Source organism: Anolis sagrei, chromosome 5, assembly GCF_037176765.1.
Source record: "Anolis sagrei isolate rAnoSag1 chromosome 5, rAnoSag1.mat, whole genome shotgun sequence".
NCBI classification, from domain to species: domain Eukaryota; kingdom Metazoa; phylum Chordata; class Lepidosauria; order Squamata; family Dactyloidae; genus Anolis; species Anolis sagrei.
The window spans coordinates 31156415-31176807 of NC_090025.1; the positions used below are offsets into that span (position 1 = coordinate 31156415).

The 20393-nt window shown below is 40.4% G+C and overlaps 1 protein-coding gene across 2 annotated transcripts; it reads left to right on the forward strand.

Moving 5' to 3' along the window:
- The first annotated feature begins 437 nt into the window (after positions 1-437).
- LRIT3 (leucine rich repeat, Ig-like and transmembrane domains 3) lies at positions 438-19967 on the forward strand. Of its 2 annotated transcripts, none has more exons than XM_060779093.2 (4): positions 438-506; positions 7153-7628; positions 13022-13327; positions 17727-19967. In XM_060779093.2, the coding sequence occupies exons 2-4, from the start codon at positions 7178-7180 to the stop codon at positions 18818-18820; spliced, it is 1851 nt and encodes a 616-aa protein (XP_060635076.2). In that variant the 5' UTR covers positions 438-506; positions 7153-7177; the 3' UTR covers positions 18821-19967. The 2 variants fall into 2 exon arrangements, with proteins under 2 accessions (XP_060635076.2, XP_060635075.2); XM_060779092.2 differs by having other exon boundaries at positions 445-682.
- The last annotated feature ends 426 nt before the right edge of the window (positions 19968-20393 follow it).

The following is a 20393-nucleotide window of genomic DNA, read 5'->3' on the forward strand; positions in this document are numbered from 1 at the left end:
GTGCCATCTGCTGCTAATTATGACATTTCATTAAACACTTACCAGTCTGTTTAAGTTCTGTCTGCTCGTTTCAGTCTCTATGTCTGTAAAGTAGATTAATCCAACTGCTACTTATGGTTTTTAAAATATTGTGAATAAGGCAGAAAAATATTCTTGGACCCAAGCTATTGTAATGTTAACCTTGAATCTTTGCTGCATAAAATGTGTCCTCTGTAGAAAGATGAACTGTGTTCCCCATATTGTCTAGTTTAAACAGCAGATTACATTTGGTGGCAAGTTTTTTTTTAAAAAAAAATCAGTGTTTAATTTTCCATTCGAACAGTCTTCTTTCAAGATGGATGTAGTTTAAAGGCAATGCATCCCTTCTTTAACACAATAAAGAGCAAGCTGTTTCAACTGATCCTTTGCGGAATACATTTGAAGGTTAAGTAAATGCAGATCTTAGCTAATCCAGGGTAATCTGCTTTTACTAAGGGGTACCTACATTCCCCAGCATAGCACACAGGGTAAGTGCATGGAAATAAAGTCTTAGATTTTAGATGTATCAATTGTCTTGCAAGAAAGTCATGTATCTGATTGCTGCCGTCTGCATCGTGATGAGCTTTTTTGAAGAAGTGGAGAGTTTTTGTCCTTCTCAATGCACTTGCATTTACCATGGCAGAAGCGACGGCAGTGGAACAAGGTAGGTTTATATTTTCTTTCAGATCTCTTAGATGCATAGGAATTTAAAATAATCTCCAATGCCAACATTTGGGGAGGGGGGAGGAAAATGTATGGCTTTTTATTTATTTCTTCCTGCATTGCAATATAAGATGAAGAATTTGAATGCGGTATTTTGCAGCACTCTTATAATGAAGTACATGAACAGACAAGGTAGGTGGCCATGAAATCTGATCTAATTGGATTGCATGCAGCAATTAGGAGGTGGAAGCTAGATACTTCCCTGAAGAAATATTCCTGGTATTTTCATCCAATTCAGCTCTGGTTAGTACTTGGATGAGAAACCACCACGGAAGACCTGATATTGTCAGCACTATTTCAGAGAAAGGAACTGACAAGACCACCTCTGAGTAATCCATGCCTAAGCAAACCCCATGAAACCCATTAGGGTCACTATGAGTTAACAGGTGATTTGAAAGCATGTGCACACACATTTTGGAAAGAGCTTTTTAAAAGCATTTAGCCATGGAGGTACCATTTAATGATTCTGCAGAAAAGTACAGCTAGACAACAAGAAAGGGCAAGTGGAACTGGCAAGAGTATGTTGACCCACCAGTTATTTAAGCAATAAATAACCCATAATGGTTCATTAACAGTCTGTGCCCAGTGCTCAGCCTATTCTTACTTGGCTGTTGTGAGGTGGAAGATGTTTTGATCCTTTTTTTCCCCATGTTAGGAGCAACTTGAGAAACTGCAAGTCGCTTCTGGAGTGAGAGAATTGGCTGTCTGCAAGGACATTGACCAGGGGATGCCCAGATGTTTTACCATCCTATGGGAGGCTTCTCTCATGTCCCCACATGAGAAGCTGGAGCTGATAGATGGGAGCTCATCCCACTCCACAATTCAAACTGCCGATCTTTCAGTCAGCAGTCCTGCTGGCAAAAGTGTTTAACCCATTGCACCACCAAGGGCTCCTTTGATCCCATTAACTTCCCCTTATGAATATAATTTCTTCCTCTGAAATATTAGGACTCCCTCATGCTTGCAGAGACATGTGCTTAGCGTGTGAGCTGCTATTTTGGCTGCTCCAAAAAGTTAGGCTGCTTCTATCCAGACTTTTTTATTAGCCCTTCTGTTCATGTTGATCAACTACTTGACTGAAAGCAAGTATAAACTAAGGAGCCTTTTACATTATGCAGATGTAGAATTATGATACCACCTTAATCAACGTGATTCCACTCCATGGAATACTAAGATTTGCAATTTAAAAGTATCGTATCGTATCTATAAGTTGCTTGTTGACTGAATTTCATAGAATTTATTTAGGAAATTAGAATTCAAAGGGCGCTTGCCATTGCCTTCCTCTGATTAAAGCCTGGCACCCTCCCTTTGGTTAGCTTTCAAGATTAAATGTGATCCAGTGCCAGAGAGCTGTAGTGCGTCTCTAAAGTGCTAACCCCTGGATTCCACACAATGCAACCATAACAGTTTAGGTAAAATCAATGCATGATTGTACAATCTTTGTATAACTGTAAAATATGTGAAAGGACCCTGAGTTTAGAAGAGAATTTCTGAGCCCTTTGGTTTTCTTTGGATCAGGAATTATAAATTTGACAGGGCAACCCACGCCAATCCCTTGGTCCAATTAGCACAACACAACCAAAGTATGCAAACTCTGTGTTTTTCTTTATTTTTAAATCTCTGTGAACGGTGCTTGGGCTAGATTGAAGATTTAGTATGCACTCTGCCTTAGTACATACCGTGTTATTAAAAACCGAATCTTTGGGCCTATTTTAGGACATGAAAGTCATTGCTGAATTCATTCAGAGCATATTGCCCATTCAATGTATATGATGTATGAGAAGGAACTGCCTTACAAAACCCTATGTATTTATGGAGTTACCATAAGATGGCAGATGACCTAAAGGCACACATGTACATATACTCATGTGTGTTGGAGAAGCCAAGAGGATGGACCTATACAGTGAGAAAGAATGTGGCTGGTTTCTGGAAAGATTAGAGGGAAGGCAATAAAAGGCTCAATCTGCTTTATTGCACAGACAGAGGCTGTTTTCAGAAAATCTGTGCCCATTCTCAAGGAAGAAAAATGCCTTGAATATTAAGGACAAATACAACACTTGGATAGTTTACCCCACTGATAATGTTCCTATATAGTCATCTTCAACTGATTTCCTCCCAATAACTGGGGGGGGGGGGGGGGGGAGATTGAACCAATAACTTCCTCCTCCCGTTGTCATGAGCCCAGAATCAGGCTCAAACTCTATCTAATTTGAGGACAGATTACCTACTACAAGGAAGCTGCCCTGGCAAAATAATTTCAGTTTCTAAAGTGTGAGAAAATATAAATATAATGATGAAAATGCTTATTAAAAGCAAAACATGCTATATGGTATATTCTATCAACTCTGTTTATTTGTCACTCAAGTCTATTTTTTCTAAAAGCAAGGGAAATAATCTTGTCATGAAAAGGGTTTAATTTTACAGCATCACCTAGCTTTTGCAAAAGCAGAGTGCAATTCTTTGATCACATACATAGCTGATAACAAGCAACACTTAACATGGAACTTATTTCAGAGTAGAGGATTGATTAGTAAGGACCTTACCTCACGAGACTCCAAAAATGGGTCATGGAGTTGCAGGCCAGTCTTGCTTTGAGCTGCTGGAGCATGTCAGGATAACCACTCTTCTTATCTCACCAATCCTTTCCTCAAGTGCTTGAAGACTTTTAGGTTTCTGCAGCTGCCAGGGCCTGTCTCCTCCCAATCCTCCCAATCCATAAGTTCAGAAGCACAGTTTCTTTTAAAACTTGAGTATTAATAAATAAGCAAAGATGCATCTTGTAATTGCAAGCCTTTCTACTGTTCATTGCCAAACATTGCTTAGACAGGGGCTTTGCAGCACCTGGCTGTTTTGCAAAATCAGTAATGCCAAATAATAATAATAATAATAACAACAACAATAATAACAATAATAATAAGGAAAGATGTATTTTTCAATTACAAGCCTTCCCCTGTTTTGTATATTACTCAAGAGGCATGTCTACTTTTCATTACCAAACCTGCACAGGCTGAAAGAAATTTGCATCTGCTGGTTTTCAAACTGCTGAAGCATAAGTTGAATATAGGTTCGGAGTGACTTAACAACAACATTGTGTTGAGTGTTTCTGTTCATTCCTAGGGAGTGTCAAAGCCATGCTACAGGTTGCATGCGATAATGTCCTAAGTCTCTGTGTTATCTTTCTTAGTGCTCTAGCTGGACTGGAGATACAGCATAACACACCAACTCAGTTTGATACAAATGTTTTTAAAATGTTTCGTTTGAAAAACTAAAGTTTTTCAGACACTTTTGATCCTAAATAATGTCTTGAAGATGATGCCCCTGCTTCACCAAAGTTTTGAGTACCTCTGATGCTTAACCAGATCTATTTTTAAAGTTTCAGTTTTCCTCATTTGCTCATAAATGATCCTGTTAAGACATCATAAAATAAGCTATCAAAACCATTGCTGTTGTTTGCCCTCAAGTTGTTTCTGATTTACAATGAGCTGTCATTTTGGACTTAGATTTTCCTGTTTGGTGGGTGTGTGTGTGTGTGTAATGGGCTTCCTCTGTGTTTGACACACTAAGGCCACCCACTGGGCTTCTATGGTTGAGTAGGGATTTAAACCTGGTTTCTCAGTGTGCAAACAATCATCACTGATTGCCTGAGTTGATTGAACTGGCTAGCGCAGTGGTTCTCAACCTGTGGGTCTCCAGATATTTTGGCCTTCAACTCCTAGAAATCCTAACAGCTGGTAAACTGGCTGGGATTTTTGTGAGTTGTGGGCCAAAACACCTGGGGACTCACAGGTTGGGAACCACTGGGCTAGCGAGTAGCTATCCTCTTTCCCTCTCATCGCTCCATATGCATCCTTCCCAACGCTGCATACTCAGTGGGAATGGAAGAGGATGGGGCAAAATCTTGTCTTCCAGGCAAAAGCAAATTCTGATATTCCAGACTAATATGACTATGTCTTTGGATTTTACCAGTTTGAGACTAAGGTAATTTTGCTATGTTCAAAAAATTAAACTGAACATTAACAGTGCAGATAACAAATAAAAGTCCATTGACCAGGAGTGAGAAAAGTGTGGGCCTCGTTCCTCAAAGGTCCTTGTGTTGTAAAGGCATTTCGGGGCTCCCAGCAAGCAGAGGTGCATCTATACTATAGAAACATAGCAGTTTCACACCACATGGCTCAACACTACAGAATCATGGGAGTTACAGTTTGGTAAGATTCCCATATTCTTTGGCAGAGAAGGTTAAAGACCTTTTAAAACGTCAACTTCTATAATGCCATAGCACTGAGTTGTGTTTTGGCAGTAGTGTTCAAGGCATTGGGTTATAGTAGTGGTATCAAACTGAATTAATTATATAGCATAGACACACCCCAACCCTAACCATTTGGCAATCATAAAAAGGTTTTGGAAAAGAAAAGTATTAAATGTGTTGTGTAGGTATGATGGGTGGTGACAGTGCATCCCTCTACTAGAGCTCTCATATCTGGAAGTTGCCCAGTCCAGCTTTAGGCATAAGCTAACATTTGTGTAAAAACATGTGAAATGTACACTGGTCTTAGTTTTCCTTCCATATGATAGTTATCCATTTTATTGTGCGGAATAATGTTTTATTACACTGGAAATCTTTTCCCCATTCAGTCCCCATGACAAGAACAAGAGGCTTTCAGAATGCAAAACCCCTGTTTCCACACACATCTTGCCAAGGGGAAATGTATAGAAGTGTCTTTTATTCCTTAACTTTGGGGGAGGATACATATAGGATTGATACACAGGAGTTGGTTTTTACTCCTTACATTGAATCAAAATCTTTCTGTTTATATAGATACATTGCTGGCATTACATAATTCCTTACAATTCAAGTTTCATTGAGAAGGCTGACAAACAAATGTTTTTCTCTTTGGGCAAATGGCTGGATTATCTTGCTCTTGATCCTTTCAAGCTCCCTGTGTCTGTGGAAACAGATGCCTTATTTAAAACAATACAGCAAGGGGTGTGTCCATCTTTAAGACAGAAATATATTAACCATGTCTTTTCCACTGTAACTGTAAGCTTAATTATGGATATATAGGCTTCCTCTTTAAAATATTAACTTTCTACCTTTTGATAATAAGAGGCTTTCTTAGTTATTTGAGATGTTTGGCCAAGTAAATAATAGAATCATAGAGTTGGAAGAGACCATGTGAGCCATCTTGTCCAACCCCCTGAAATAGTGTTGAGGTTAGGATTGCCAGTTCAGGATTCTCTGAGGCCCTGAGGTTTCTGGGCCAAAGCCTGGGACTCAATAGTACCAATCGCTGTAGCTCATACTTTGTCATTCACAACACACAGAGAGAGTCTTTTCCTGTTTTTAATCTGTTTTTTAATCTGTTTTTAATCTGTTTTTTAATCTGTTTTTTAATGTAATATATAATGGACTGGTTGCTCTGACACGACAAATAAATAAATAAATAAATAAATCTGTTCTAAAGGGGCTATGCCAGATCAGATTCCTTCTTATATTTAATCTAGCCTATTTGTTTGTAGTTAGAAAGTGGGTGCAAAGCAGAGCAGAAATGACCCATAGAAACTGAAGACTCAAGGCTGGCATTGAAATTTGGCCATTCTGGGTTGTTTTATTTATTTATTTATTTATTTATTTATTTCTTGCATTTATTAACCGCCGTTCTCAGCCCTAGGGCGACTCGTGGCGGTGTACAGTACATAAAAGACAATTTACAATGAAACCAAGACAACAAAACTAACATATCACTAATACACAACATCTAATTACACTAAAAATCCGCTCCGGTGACTAGTCCATACCATATCGTACTGCTGTTAATCCTGAAGTAGTACAAAACCACCATTTTTCCTACCTGGCTTTGCATTCTGTCTCCATAGTTGTCAACCAGATGTCAGTGGAGTTGTCCTCAAGCAGGACACAAGTAAAGCTGTACAGAGGAGACGTGCCCCTGATACCAGAGATGATATATAGCCATTAGGACCAATAGCCACTGCTAGTCTTATCCTTCATGAATTTGTCTAATTCCCATTTAAAGTTGTCCAAATTGGCAGCCATCACTAGAGCTTGTAGTAGCAAATTCCATCATTTTAACTATGTATTGTGTGTGGTGGTGGTTCTAAAAAAAGTAGTCATTGTAAGACTCAAGTACACCACATTATTATTATTATTATTATTATTATTATTCCACTTTTTCTTTCCATAAAGAGATTCAAAGCAGCTCATAAGAAGACTCAACGCTATTACGTGAGCTTTTATGTTTGTGCAAAGAATCTGTTCAAACCCTTGTAACTTTGTTTGCTGTGCATGAAACCATTAATGCTATCTGGATGTTTTGGCACTCAATGATTCTGAACAAACATTTACTATCTTAAAGTCTTTTTATGCTCAATGATCTCACTTTCTTTGTGGTTTAGGTCTGTGCTGTGTAATGATCCAGACATGTTTGAGATCCCTGTAAATGTTCCAGTGGACACCGTCAAACTCCGGATAGAAAAGACTGTCATACGAAAGATCCCAACAGAAGCCTTTTACTACTTGGTGGATCTAAGATATCTATGGCTCACCTATAACTCTGTAGCAACTGTCGACGCCAGCAGCTTTTATAATTTAAAGCAGCTCCATGAACTGCGCCTGGATGGCAATTTGCTTTCGAGTTTTCCCTGGGAATCTTTGGCTGAGATGCCAAACCTTCGAACTCTTGACTTGCATAACAACAAAGTGACCAGCATTCCAGCTGAGGCTGGCAAATACTTGCGGAATCTCACTTATCTGGATGTTTCTAGCAATAAGCTCACTTCCTTGCCATCAGACCTCATGGACATCTGGCTGCCTTTTTTAGAAACAGCAGCAAACAGAAACACAGAATCTGTAACCCAGAGGGTCATATTAGGTAAGACAGAAAACATTTTAAGTGCCTTGTTTTGAACAATGCAGACAAGTCCCCCTTTGAGTAATTGGAAGGTGCTTATACTTACAGGCTGTACACACCCTTCTTATTTAATTGGAAATTCCAAGTGCAGGGCAAAATTATCTCTTTTTTTTTTTTTACTAAAAAGTATCTTTTTTACTACAGCATAACTACTTTATCAGAGATTCTGGAACTTGTAACCCCATGAAGTAGCTTTCCCATACTCTGGGGATTTAAAAACTAAACAGGAAGGGTGTGAGATGCCATGTCTTAAAAGGCTATTAGGATGGTTTTAGCCGTTACTTCTCTAGATGGATTGTTGTAACACCCATGCTAATCCAGCGATCCCTGGATAGGTGGGCATGTGTCATTCCTGTATGGCTTGATAGGCTGATTTTATATACCCAAGTCCTGACTAGGATCCTGCTGGAGACGTGTCTTACACTCACATGTTACCACTAAGCAGCTTACTTGTTACATGAACTGGCACACGTTTTGGCGATTTATTTATTCAATTATTAGTTTCATTGCTATCTTTCCTTTACTTCCGAGCTCAAGGCTGCATTTGTAGCCATTCTTCCTTTGCACTTTATCCTTGCAACCACCCTGCAAGGTAGATCAAGGTGGGAATAATTGAATGACCCGCTGACTTTTCATGGCTCATTGGAGATAGACTCCAGATCACTGTTCAGAATGGGGGAGAAAATTGGCACAAAGCTATGGACTTTGGACTTTAAATGCTTAAGTGTAACATGCAACAACCTACTTTTCACCGGGTTGTTGTAGGTTTTTTGCCTGCATCTATGGCTTGTGACCTCACAACCTCTGAGGATGCTTGCCATAGATGCAGGCGAAACATCAGGAGAGAATGCTTCTAGAGCATGGCCATACAGCCCGAAAAACCTACAACAACTCAGTGATTCCAGCCATGAAAGCATTTGACAATGCAACCTACTTTCACACTGTCCTGATTTGACAGGAAAGGTCCTGATTAATGCATTTTTGGCTGCTTTTAAAATGTCCTGTTTTTTTCTCCTCCTCCCACATTCCTTCTTTGTCCTCAGATTATTTCTATTACTGCAAACTGAGTTCTGAATAGTTTGCACTTTGTAAACTCTGCATGGAGGAGAGGAAAGAAAGAGGGGGTGTTATCTAAATCTTCTTGCCCTTGATTGAAGACTTAGGTAAAATCCAGTTGCTACAGCCTCTCCTAGCTTATCTGTTCTTATTAATGTTTTCCATTGTATACCTGCTTTAATGTTGCTCAACTAACAGTGTTCCAATTTTCATCTGTGAAATGTTGGAAGGTATGAATGGTGTGTAGGGCACGCTTATTGGTAGCTTCAGCCACTCAGTAAGCCAGCCACGTTCTTTTCCAGAACACTCAGTTTAAGTTTTCCATTCAGTCACTTGCAAAAGTCAACATTAATTCCACAGAGAAAGCTGAGGGTTCTTCCACACAGCCCTATATCCCAGAATATCAAGGCAAGAAATACCACATTATCTGAGTGTGGACAGATTCAAAGCAGTTATTGTGGGATTTTCCGTCTTGATATTCTGGGATATAGGGCTGTGTGGAAGCACTCTGAGTCACCTACTACACCCCTTTAGAGGTTTTTAAAATGTAAACCCTGGTGTACCCTAATTCCTCTCTTATGCACCCAAATTGTGGTTTTTGTTTAGCTTAACACTAAAACCAAGATCGAGTACTTGGACAAAACTGTCAGGTTTTCACAGATGGCCTAGGTAGTACAAATAAAAGTTCACTAGAGGGTGCTCTTTCTTAAGCATCACATAAATGCAAGCCCTTTCAGGCAGTGCTCCTCAACTTTTTAGGCAGAGAGAAAGCCCTTAAACAGTTAGGGGGCTGGAATATAGTTTGGAAATAAACATGAACAAATTCCTATGCACACTTTCTTTTCATGTCAGGAGCAACTTGAGAAACTACAAGTTGCTTCTGGTGTGAGAGTATTAGCCATCTGCAAGTATGATGCCTAGGGGATGCCTGTATGTTTTATCATCCTGTGGGCGGCTTCTCTCATGTCCGCACATGAGAAGCTGGAGCCGACAGATGGGAGCTCACCCCACTCCCCAGATTCGCACTGCAAATGTTTTGGTCAGCAGTCCTGGTGGCACAAGGATTTAACCCATTGTGCCATCAGCAGCTCCTATGCACATTGCACGTATCTGATTCGTACTGCAAAAAAACATGAAAGAACAATACAATATTTAAAATGAAAAAGAATTTTAACAACATTAACTTCCCAGTATTTCCATGGGAAGTGGGTGTCTGCTTTTGGCTGCTGAGATAATCAAATTAATTAGAATGGTGGTTGTTGTGTGCCTTCAAGTCCTCTGAAACTTAGGGTGACCCCTAAGTCTAAATTTTAGAGCAGGGACCGGGTTTGATGACCCCGGCTTTAAGGCACTTTCATCAGAAGATGTTCCATAAGACTTCTGTATATATGTACTTCTGATTTCTCCTAGGGCAAGGTTTTTCTTTTATCATGTCTTCTCACAAGCAACTGCTCCCAATCTTGATAATAATTAATATTATTCTAATCTTAAATATTCGGTTTCTTCTTAGCATCAATCTGTTTTTACATGCTTGTTGCTATCTGATACCAAGTTGACTTTGTCTTATGGAGACCCTAAGAATACAAGGCCTCACCTTGTTATCAACAGCTCTGCTCAGGTTTTGCAGACTCAGGGCTGTGATTGAGTCATCACACTAGAGAATGAATCCACTTTAAATCTGGTTGCTGCCTCCTGCAGAATTCTGGGGTTTGTAGTTTAGGGAGGAGCCTTAAACTCCAAGCCCCAGAATTCTGCAGGAGGCAGAAACTAGATTTAAGGTGGATTCATTCTCTAGTGCGATGAAATACTACTGACTGTATACTTGGGCATATTAAAATGTGTCTTTTGAACACACACCCACACCTGAAGTGTTGTTGCACATTAAAGACTAATTTATTTTATTTAGCACCAGCTTTTATGGCTAACAGACTCTTTCACCAGGTACTGTTATTTGCATTTTTCTGCACCAGGAAACTGGTATGCAATGGTCATGCAAATTGGAGACTAATTTTATTGAATTATCGACATTTAGCTCCAGATTGTTCTGGGTACATTAGGTTTCTGGGACAAAACCGGAGATCAAGATACAACCTTTGATGATATTTTTAAGTGTTATCTACTATCTTCAGTTGCTCACTGCTGCTAATTAAAAAACACACAGGGAACATATTTCCTCACTTTGGAAATTAAGATAAAAATCTTAATTAAAAAGGCTGTTCCCAGATCAAAGCGAAATAAGGTAATTCTTTGTTCTCAATTACCTGGAAAGACAAGATAAGTAGTATTTAAATTACCTACTTGATTCTAGGCAGAGGGTAAATCCAGAGCAGAACAAGAGTGATCTTTGGAAGCTAATCAAATATATAAATCAAATACATAGTTTTTGCAAGCCTGCAGCAACAAATCATCTATGCCTTGCATGCTTTAGCAAGCTACTGCTCTCCTAGCTGAGCTGAAAATGTTCCCATAGCCCTTTTCTCTTGACTGGTGCCCAGCTAATCAAAATTGGAGAAATGTGTACCATCATCTCTCACACGTGGATGTCCCTCACATGTGGAGATTCAGGGCCATGCATCTTTACTGGCATCCTTCTCCTTTACTAGCATCCTTCTCCTGTCATTCTGACTGTGGGCTTTCTTGAAATAGCAGCATACCCTATCAACCTACATTTCGACAATTACCTTGGATGTTATGCTACCTCTTCAAATGCCCTTCAGCACTGCCAGCAGCTGAAGAGAGGTATAGAATCCTTTCCTATGATCCCGTGTCAATTTTAGCAAACATGTTTGTTGTTACTGTGTGAAATATTCACAGATGAAAGCTGGAACAGATGTGGCTAAGCAATATTAGAATGTGGTCAAGATAGCAAAAGGTCTTAAAAAGGGAGAACAGAAAGCTAGGAGAGGCTGTAGCGGTTTGCTTTTGCTTGAACTTATCTTCTCCCTTTTGCTGAGTATGAACTATTTTTGTACAGCACAACCCCCATATCCATGGGAGATAAGTTCCGTAATTTACTGTGGAAATAGAAAACTGTGGATATTAACAAATGCTCATGAAATGAACCACTTCTACTGGAAGTTACCATAGAACCTCATAGCATGACTTAGAAAATGCCTTAAAAGGTATCATTTCTATGAATTTGCTGGATCCTCTGTGATAACGTCATGCAGAAGCTTACCATAGAATCACCTGGGGGACCTAACATCTCACCACACTGGGTTTTTTTGGGCTCTTTGCTCCTCTTTGGGACAGGGCCTGCCGAATGGCATCACATGACACTGGTTGTGGTCCCACCCCAGTGATTGCTGAAGTGGTGAGGAATCATCGCAAAATGCTTCCTTGCCAACAGTGGGAGAAAAGGCATCTTTTGGGTAGCTCCGATTGAGCTATCTGCATTTTTGGCCGTTTTCCCCATCTGATGGGAGTAGGGACAGGGCACCAACATGCCTTGTCCTGATGCCCCCATGTGATAGAGGAAGGAGAGAGGGTGCATGGGAAATGAGGCTGAGGGATTGATGGTACCACCCCATTCTAAGCCATGTCTCATTATCCCCATGAACACAAGCAGATTAAAACATTTCCTCAAACTCTAAAAAGGTCATTTTATTTATTTCCCAAATCAAAATGAATACATGAACAATGAAAAATTATGTTATTTCTCTTATATTTGCTGTTTTAGTCATGCAAATGTTTCACCTAAATAACAGCTTATGGGGCCTAAATATCCTAAAGGTACAAGATTTTGGAAACTAAGCAGGATCCACTCTGATTACTACTTGTTTGGGAGACTGCCACTGAATGCCAGGTACTGTATATTTTAGAGGAAAGAACTGGCAAAACCATCTCTGAATATTCCTTGTCTAAAAAAACAATACAATTTACAGGGTTGCCATAAGTCATCATAATAAACATCACTGCTTGTTAAAGGTATTTTTTCTTGCTCTGCTAAAAAGGTGCACACTTTGTAAATGAGATTTTTGTAGAATTTTCAATCTAAACTCCTCAGTGTTGTGAAATAAAAGCACAAGAAAGCAGTTTTCAGTTGGCTGGCTGGATAGTTGCTAACAAATATAAATCAGACGACTGTTGGGAAAACGATCTTTGCAACATAATTAGCCATTGGCAAACTGTAATATTGTCTGACTTACTAGATATTTTGCCAAAGGTCCTCTTGCAATTCTAAGATGACTGTGTATGCTGAAAGATATTAGGGCAAATTGGTGTCCTATCCTAATCTAATTGCATAATTATTACATTGCTGTCAAGACTGTGAGTTCACTATTTTTGTTTGTTTGAAGGTTTGCAGGACAATCCATGGTATTGTGACTGTCGAATTTCAAAGCTCATTGAATTTTCCAAAATTGTGGATACCTTTGTTATACTTCTGGATCCCTTTGTGGCTTGCAGTGGGCCTGAGAGCCTGGCTGGGATCTTATTTCAAAGAGCAGAGCTGGAACAGTGTTTGAAACCATCGGTCATGACGTCAGCCACAAAAATCACCTCACCCCTGGGAAGCAATGTTCTCCTACGCTGTGATGCCACAGGCTATCCCACCCCACAACTCACCTGGATTAGGTCAGACAACCTTCCAGTAAACTATACAGGTATTTGTTTTTATTTCTCTATTCTCAAAAGGTCATGCTTACTCTCGAGATTACTGCCTGGTTTCAGCTGCATCTACACTGTAGAATTAATATAATTTGATGCCACCTTAACTGTGATGGCTCAGTGGTATGGACTTCTGGGAACTGTAGTTTAGTGAATGACCAGCACTTTGGCAGAGAAGGCTATAGATCTTGTAAAGCTACAACTCCCATGATTCCATAGTATTGAGTCACAGCAGTTAAAGTGAGGTCAATCTGCACTAGATGAACCCCAAGTCAGCTATTGTAACCACATTGCAGTTCAGTTGAAATAAAGTGGGATGAATAATAATAATAATAATAATAATAATAATAATAATAATTTTTGTATATGTATCAAGAGCGACTTGAGAAACTGTAAGTCATTTTTGGTGTATTTTGGTTATAATAATATAACCAATAGACCACAATGATCTTATGCTTTGTAACAGATGATGGCTAAATACAGAGACCAAGTACAATCTGCTGGATACAGTAGTGGACAAATACTAGAGGCCTTCTTGCATGATGTACATAAAGCAGAACTGGATCTGACTGTGGGTAATATTGCCTTCTGTGTGTAATATTGCCTTCAGTTGTGGCTAACTGTATGACATTATCACTCTACAGTTGTTGTTTTTTGGGGAGATGATTTTAAAAGCATTTATTTTCTATCTGAAAAAAGTATGAACAAGTTCATCTCCTGCTTATATCATGCAAAGATTTTTTGAAAGTTCAGTTGTGTTTTTACTCTAAGTTTGAGAAAAATCTAGAAAAATTTAGTGATATGAATGATGATGACAACTCTCAGAGGGCAGCACTTAGCTCCAAAGGCTGGCCCCTATCTGAGGAAGTTCTGGTGATGAAGGATATGGAGTGGACCAACCTGTTCAGCACTGTAGGAAGTATGTCCAGGGCAGCCTTTTGCTGAGATTGGATTTAAATTTAAGAATAATGTGGTGCTACAGTAGTGCTACAGTGGTATAACACCATGTGTCTTAGGTTTGAGGGGGCAATCTCTTTCTCTCTCTCTGCGCCAAAATAATGAAAAGAGGTAGGGATTGTGTCTTGAGCAACTTAGTGGCCGAGCAGTCCAAAATACTGTGTTTGCTTATAGTTTTAGTTCAAACAGACACTGAATCTCACAATAGTTCTGAAAGCGCAGTAGGAAAGAAAACAATCTCACGTGGATAGCATTTCATAGACAACCTAGTTGAAGTGGGAGAGGAGGCTCATGAGACAAAGATGAGAAAGGGATATGAGAGTATCTTTTTCGAACTATATTTTCCCTTTGTAGAGAAAACAAGCATGTGAAAGATGCTGTTCACTGAATTTCATACTCAGTCCTAAGTGCATAAAAAAGGAAATGTGTGAAATTTACATGTGTCCTTCCACTACTGAAAAGGAAATAGAATGGATATATGGCTTGAACACAAAAATTGACAAGTACTAATAGTAGACTGATCTTTAGATTCCTAGAGCTAGGAAGATTTAGGCCCAAATTCGAAGTCAGCCGTAAGGATTCCGAGGTAACCTTGGGCCAGTCACTACAGCTCAGCATAATCTACATCACATGATGAAAAGGAATCAGAGGGGGGAGGATAAAGGGAGGGCCAATTCAGCCTTGAAAGAACTGCAGGAGTTACATTTGATGAACAAATAGTTAAAATTGATAATGGAATGATGCAATTGACATAAAGGCAACAATTTTCCCCAGTTTATGATCTGCTCTTCTTTTTTGTGCTGCAGAAACACTTCTCATAGCCTTATTTATTTATTTATTTACGACATTTCTACCCCACCTTTCTCACCCCAGAGAGGACTCAAGGTGGCTTGACATACAGGCAATGATTCGATGCCTTAAAACACAATGTACACAAATAAATATTAAAATAGAATTGAAAAGTACATTAAAAACAATTAAAACATTTAAAAACAATACTTTCAGAGTTAAACATGTAATTCATAAGCATAATCTTATGGGGGGGTTGCTTGACTGGTTTGTACCAATTATCAATACATCGTTGGAGCAAGGAATTTTTCCATCTAACCTGAAGCAGGCCGTGGTTCGCCCACTTATCAAAAAAGCTTCCCTTGACTCCTCGGTGTTGAATAATTACAGGCCGATCTCCAACCTCCCCTTTTTGGGAAAGGTGCTGGAGAGGGTGGTCGCCTCTCAGCTTCAGGGTTTCCTAGACGATACCAACTACCTAGATCAGTCACAGTCTGGTTTCAGGCCTGGCCATGGCACCGAGACAGCCTTGGTCGCCTTGGTGGATGACCTCCGCAGAGAGCTAGACGGGGGGAGTGTGACTCTGCTGGTTCTCCTGGACATCTCAGCGGCTTTCGATACCATCGATCATGGTATCCTTCTGGGTCGTCTCTCCGGGATGGGCCTTGGGGGCACGGTTCTGTCGTGGCTCCAGTCCTTCCTGGAGGGACGAACTCAGATGGTGAAGCTGGGAGAGGCCTGCTCTGACCCCTGGCCTTTGACCTGTGGGGTCCCGCAAGGCTCTATTTTGTCTCCCATGCTTTTCAACATCTACATGAAACCGCTGGGAGAGGTCATCCGGGGTTTTGGAGTTGGGTGCCATCTCTACGCAGATGACACACAACTCTACTACTCCTTTCCACCTAATTCCAAGGAGGCTTCTCAGGTGCTAGGTGAGTGCCTGGCCGCTGTGTCGATCTGGATGAGGAAGAACAAGCTGAAGATCAATCCCGACAAGACAGAGGTCCTCCTGGTCGATCGTAAACCGAATCGGGGTATAGGGTGGTTACCTGTGTTGGACGGGGTTACACTCCCCCTGAAGCCACAGGTCCGCAGTTTGGGCGTCCTCTTGGATTCTTCGCTTACACTTGAAGCTCAGGTGTCGGCGGTATCCGGGAGGGCCTTTGCGCAACTGAGACTTGTGCGCCAACTGCGACCATACCTCGTGAAGGCTGATCTGGCCGGGGTGGTCCACGCCTTGGTCACCTCTAGAATGGATTACTGCAATGCGCTCTACGTGGGGCTACCCTTGAAGACGGCCCGGAAACTGCAACTGGTCCAACGTGCAGCAGCCAGGATGCTAACCGGAGCCCATTATCAAGAGAGGTCTACCCCTCTGTTTAAGGAGCTCCACTGGCTGCCATTCATTTTCCGGGCCCAATTCAAGGTGCAGGTGCTCACCTATAAAGCCCTGAACGGTTTGGGACCACCCTACCTGCGTGACCGCATCTCCATCTACGAACCCACACGCTCGTTACGGTCATCCGGAGAGGCCCTGCTCGTGATCCCACCCACGTCGCAAGCGCGCTTGGTGGGGACGCGTGACAGGGCCTTTTCCGTGGCGGCCCCCAGACTTTGGAACGCCCTCCCAAAAGATCTCAGACAGGCCCCCACTCTAGCCGTTTTCAAAAGGAATTTAAAAACTTGGCTGTTCCGTTGTGCCTTCCCAAACTAGGAATCCCCATCCCAAGTCCTGGAAGCACTTTAGTACAACAAATGTTGCCGCACATCACACTTTAATCCTACGTTCCTCCTGCCATATCAGCACTTTTAACCCTGTACCCCTTTGCGCCGGCCGAACCAGTTTTAATAGTGTCTTGATGTATGTCATTTGCTGTTTATTTTTGCTTAATTGTTTTGATTTGCTTGTTTACTGCTGTGATATGTTTTCTTTGTATTGTGTTTGTGGCTTCGGCCTGTGTAAGCCGCATCGAGTCCTTCGGGAGATGCTAGCGGGGTACAAATAAAGTTAATAATAATAATAATAATAATAATCTGGGCCGTTCCAATGATAATTGCACATTGTTCCAAGTCCATCTATTTTACAAGTCCTCTAAAGGCTTGGTCACAAAGCTATTGCACAGGTTCTCTAAAGCCTTGGTCACAAAGCCAGAGGGGCCACCACTGAGAATGTCCTGTCTCTCATCTCTGCCAATTGTGCCTGTGAGGGAGGCAGTACCGAGAGCAGGGCCTCCCCAGGTGATCTTAAACTCTGCTGTGATTTATGGTTTTTACCATGTCATATATGCCTCTATTAGCAGCTTTTATGTTAAAAAGGAATGTTCTCCAATCTATCTATTACCTCTCAACATCTTGGTTTTCTTTTTGCTCTTGGCCAAATATTTTTGTTGTTATTGCATATTAGATGGGTGTTTAAAGTAACTGAGAATATTTAATATGTATATCTAATAATTTTGTCACTCTGCAAAATTTAATTATTATGAACATCTATTTTATTATATCTGTAATTGATTAATCTAACCATCAGCCGACTACTAAAAATACACTTTTTTGTCTGAGCAGTTTGGGCAAATTATGACAAATGTAGTATGATCACTGCTCCTCTTGAGCTGCAATAACCAATCTTACATACATTTAATTCTTTTCTAGTGATCCAAGAAAGTCCCGGAGAAGGTGTAAGATGGTCCATCCTTAGTTTGACAGGCATTTCCTACAAGGATGCAGGTGATTACCGGTGTAAGGCCAAAAACCTGGCTGGAATGTCAGAAGCTTATGTTAGTGTCACCGTTGTTGGGGTCATCACCACAACTGTGTCTCCACAAAAATATGGGAAGAAAACTGCAGTCGACCAGCAGAATACCACCACGCAAGAAGATATCAAACAAGAGCCCTGGAATACAACCACCTTTTCTCCTACAACCGTGCCCACAAACACCACTTTTTCTACAACACTGGCTGCCACTGAAAGCTCTACCACTGAAAGCTCTACCAGCGAACAGCCAGATGAGAAAAAGCAACCCAAGGCCATCCCTGAAGGAAAGAAGAATTCCAAGGCAATTACCAATGGAAGCAAAAAGCAGCCAGGTGATATTAGTAAGAAAGATGGGGACACATCAATCAGCACAGCAACAGTGGGAGAGCCAAACCTTCCAGTAAAAAACCTTCGAGTAATTCCTGAAACCCAAGAAAGAGTAACCTTAATGTGGAAAACCATCAATGCCACAAGTCCTGCTCTGACTGTGCTGTACTCAAAGTATGGGGAGAAAGACATGCTGCCTCTGAGCACAGATCCAACAAAAAATAAAGTCACAATAGATGGTTTGGAACCTGGTACCCAATACATGGCCTGTGTTTGCCCCAAAGGAATTCCTCCCACGAAAGACCAATGTATCATTTTCTCTACGGATGGAATAACTATGGAAGAGGATTCTCAGATTTCCTTTTTGCTTGTGGCCAGTGGCATAGCTTGTGCAATTGTTCTACCCCTCATATTTTTTCTACTCTATAAAGTCTTAATGCTTCACAGGAAACCCAAATCTACCCGGGAATCTGACCTGGAAAAAGAGACGTATGTCAAATTTGAAACGCTTTCCCTTAAACCACGTTCGGTGGGGGCAGGTGGAGAGCTCTGGGCTCGAAGGAATACTGAGGAATCAGAAAGACTCCTTCTTTGCTCTAGGTCAAGTATGGATTCTCAGATGACCTTCAAGAGTGAAGGTTCAAGGTCAGAATATTTCTGCTGACTAGGGATATTCAGTGAATCAGCCGAAGATTATGACTGGGAGGACTCAAAAGAGTGGCAATAGACTTGTGTCTAATAGTCTTCTGCCAGTTATGAAATATGAGCATCAACACAAAGAACATTTCTATCAGAAGTCTGTGGTAGAACATAAGGAGGGAGAAAAGATGCCTCTTAACAACCTAACGTTTTGTGACTTTTATTATTTTTGAAGCATTTCTGACTTATTTATATTGTCTTTTTTTATTAATTTCCTGATTGTTGTTTAAGCAAAATATTTTGTGAAAAGCATGTTCTTCATTCTTATTGATTGCTATTCATTTTTGGTTTTTATATAACCTAAATATAGGAGACTAGATTTTTAAAATCCATATTTATGTTTTCCCCATTTAAAATCAAAATGCTAGACAGCCATGCTTGAATAGTTGGTGAGAAAGAAAAGGTGCAATCTGACATGGAACAATCCACTTAAATGAATGTAGGATTAATGATTTAATACTGTTTTGGATTATGGCCAAGATGTTAGATGATACAAACATGGATCAAATTGTGGGATGCTATTAAACATGCAAAGCTGTCATATGCAGTCAATAAGTATTGAAATTAAGGGATTGTGCTAAACTAATCTGGTCACAATTTGGTTTCACTGAAATTGGCAGAATTGAGCTAAATGAATTAAAGCTTGCACAAATTTCGTGGATTCAGCCCAATTACCCCAAAATAATGGTAACTTAATTTTTCCTTGTGGGAAAAATTCCTAAACAAAATACAATGAATATGTTTTGAAGACACCTTATCATCATTACGAATTCAATATAAGGATTAACATGCGCAATTTTGTAAGACGTTAGTGTTGTATTTCAAACTGGGATTTAACTAAATAAGCATGCCCTGCAAGTGTCCCTATTTGGGAGATTTGGCCTCATACATCATGAGAATACCATGAAGTCCATTTGCCCCAGCCCCACCTCATTTGGCCCATGCTGATGAGCCTTTTGGGTTGCTTTTCTTTACAGTGATATTTGATTACCTGGTACGTAGCACTGTCATCTCAAAGTTTATGAGGGGACCAAATCATGTCACTTATAACTGAGACTCTTCTGATTGTGTATTGCTATTCTTCCTTATAAACTCTTGACTTTTGGAAAATACTTCTCTGCCTATACATCTGTTATGGTTAGAAATCTGGAAAGACAAACTACAAGATGTAACTAGCGGTTAGTGTTTCTCCTCACTATTTCCCTTTCTTCCTCTCTTCTGTTTATATGATTTTCAAAAATGTGGGGTACAATGTAGAAAGGGTCTTTCAGTGGTTCCTGACCTTTGGGCCTCCAGGTGTTTTGGACTTCAGCTCCCACAATTCCTAACAGCTGATAAACTGGCTGGGATTTCCGGGAGTTGAAGTCCAAAACACCTGGAGACCCACTAGCACTGCTTATATTTTTTTAACTACAGGGTTTAGAAAACTTCTCTCCAAACACTGCTATCCTTTGTGCATTGTCCTTGGAGTAGCAATTTCCACTGAAGAAAGTGGGACTCACTTACTTGCCCTGAATTCCATTGCATCCATCTATTAC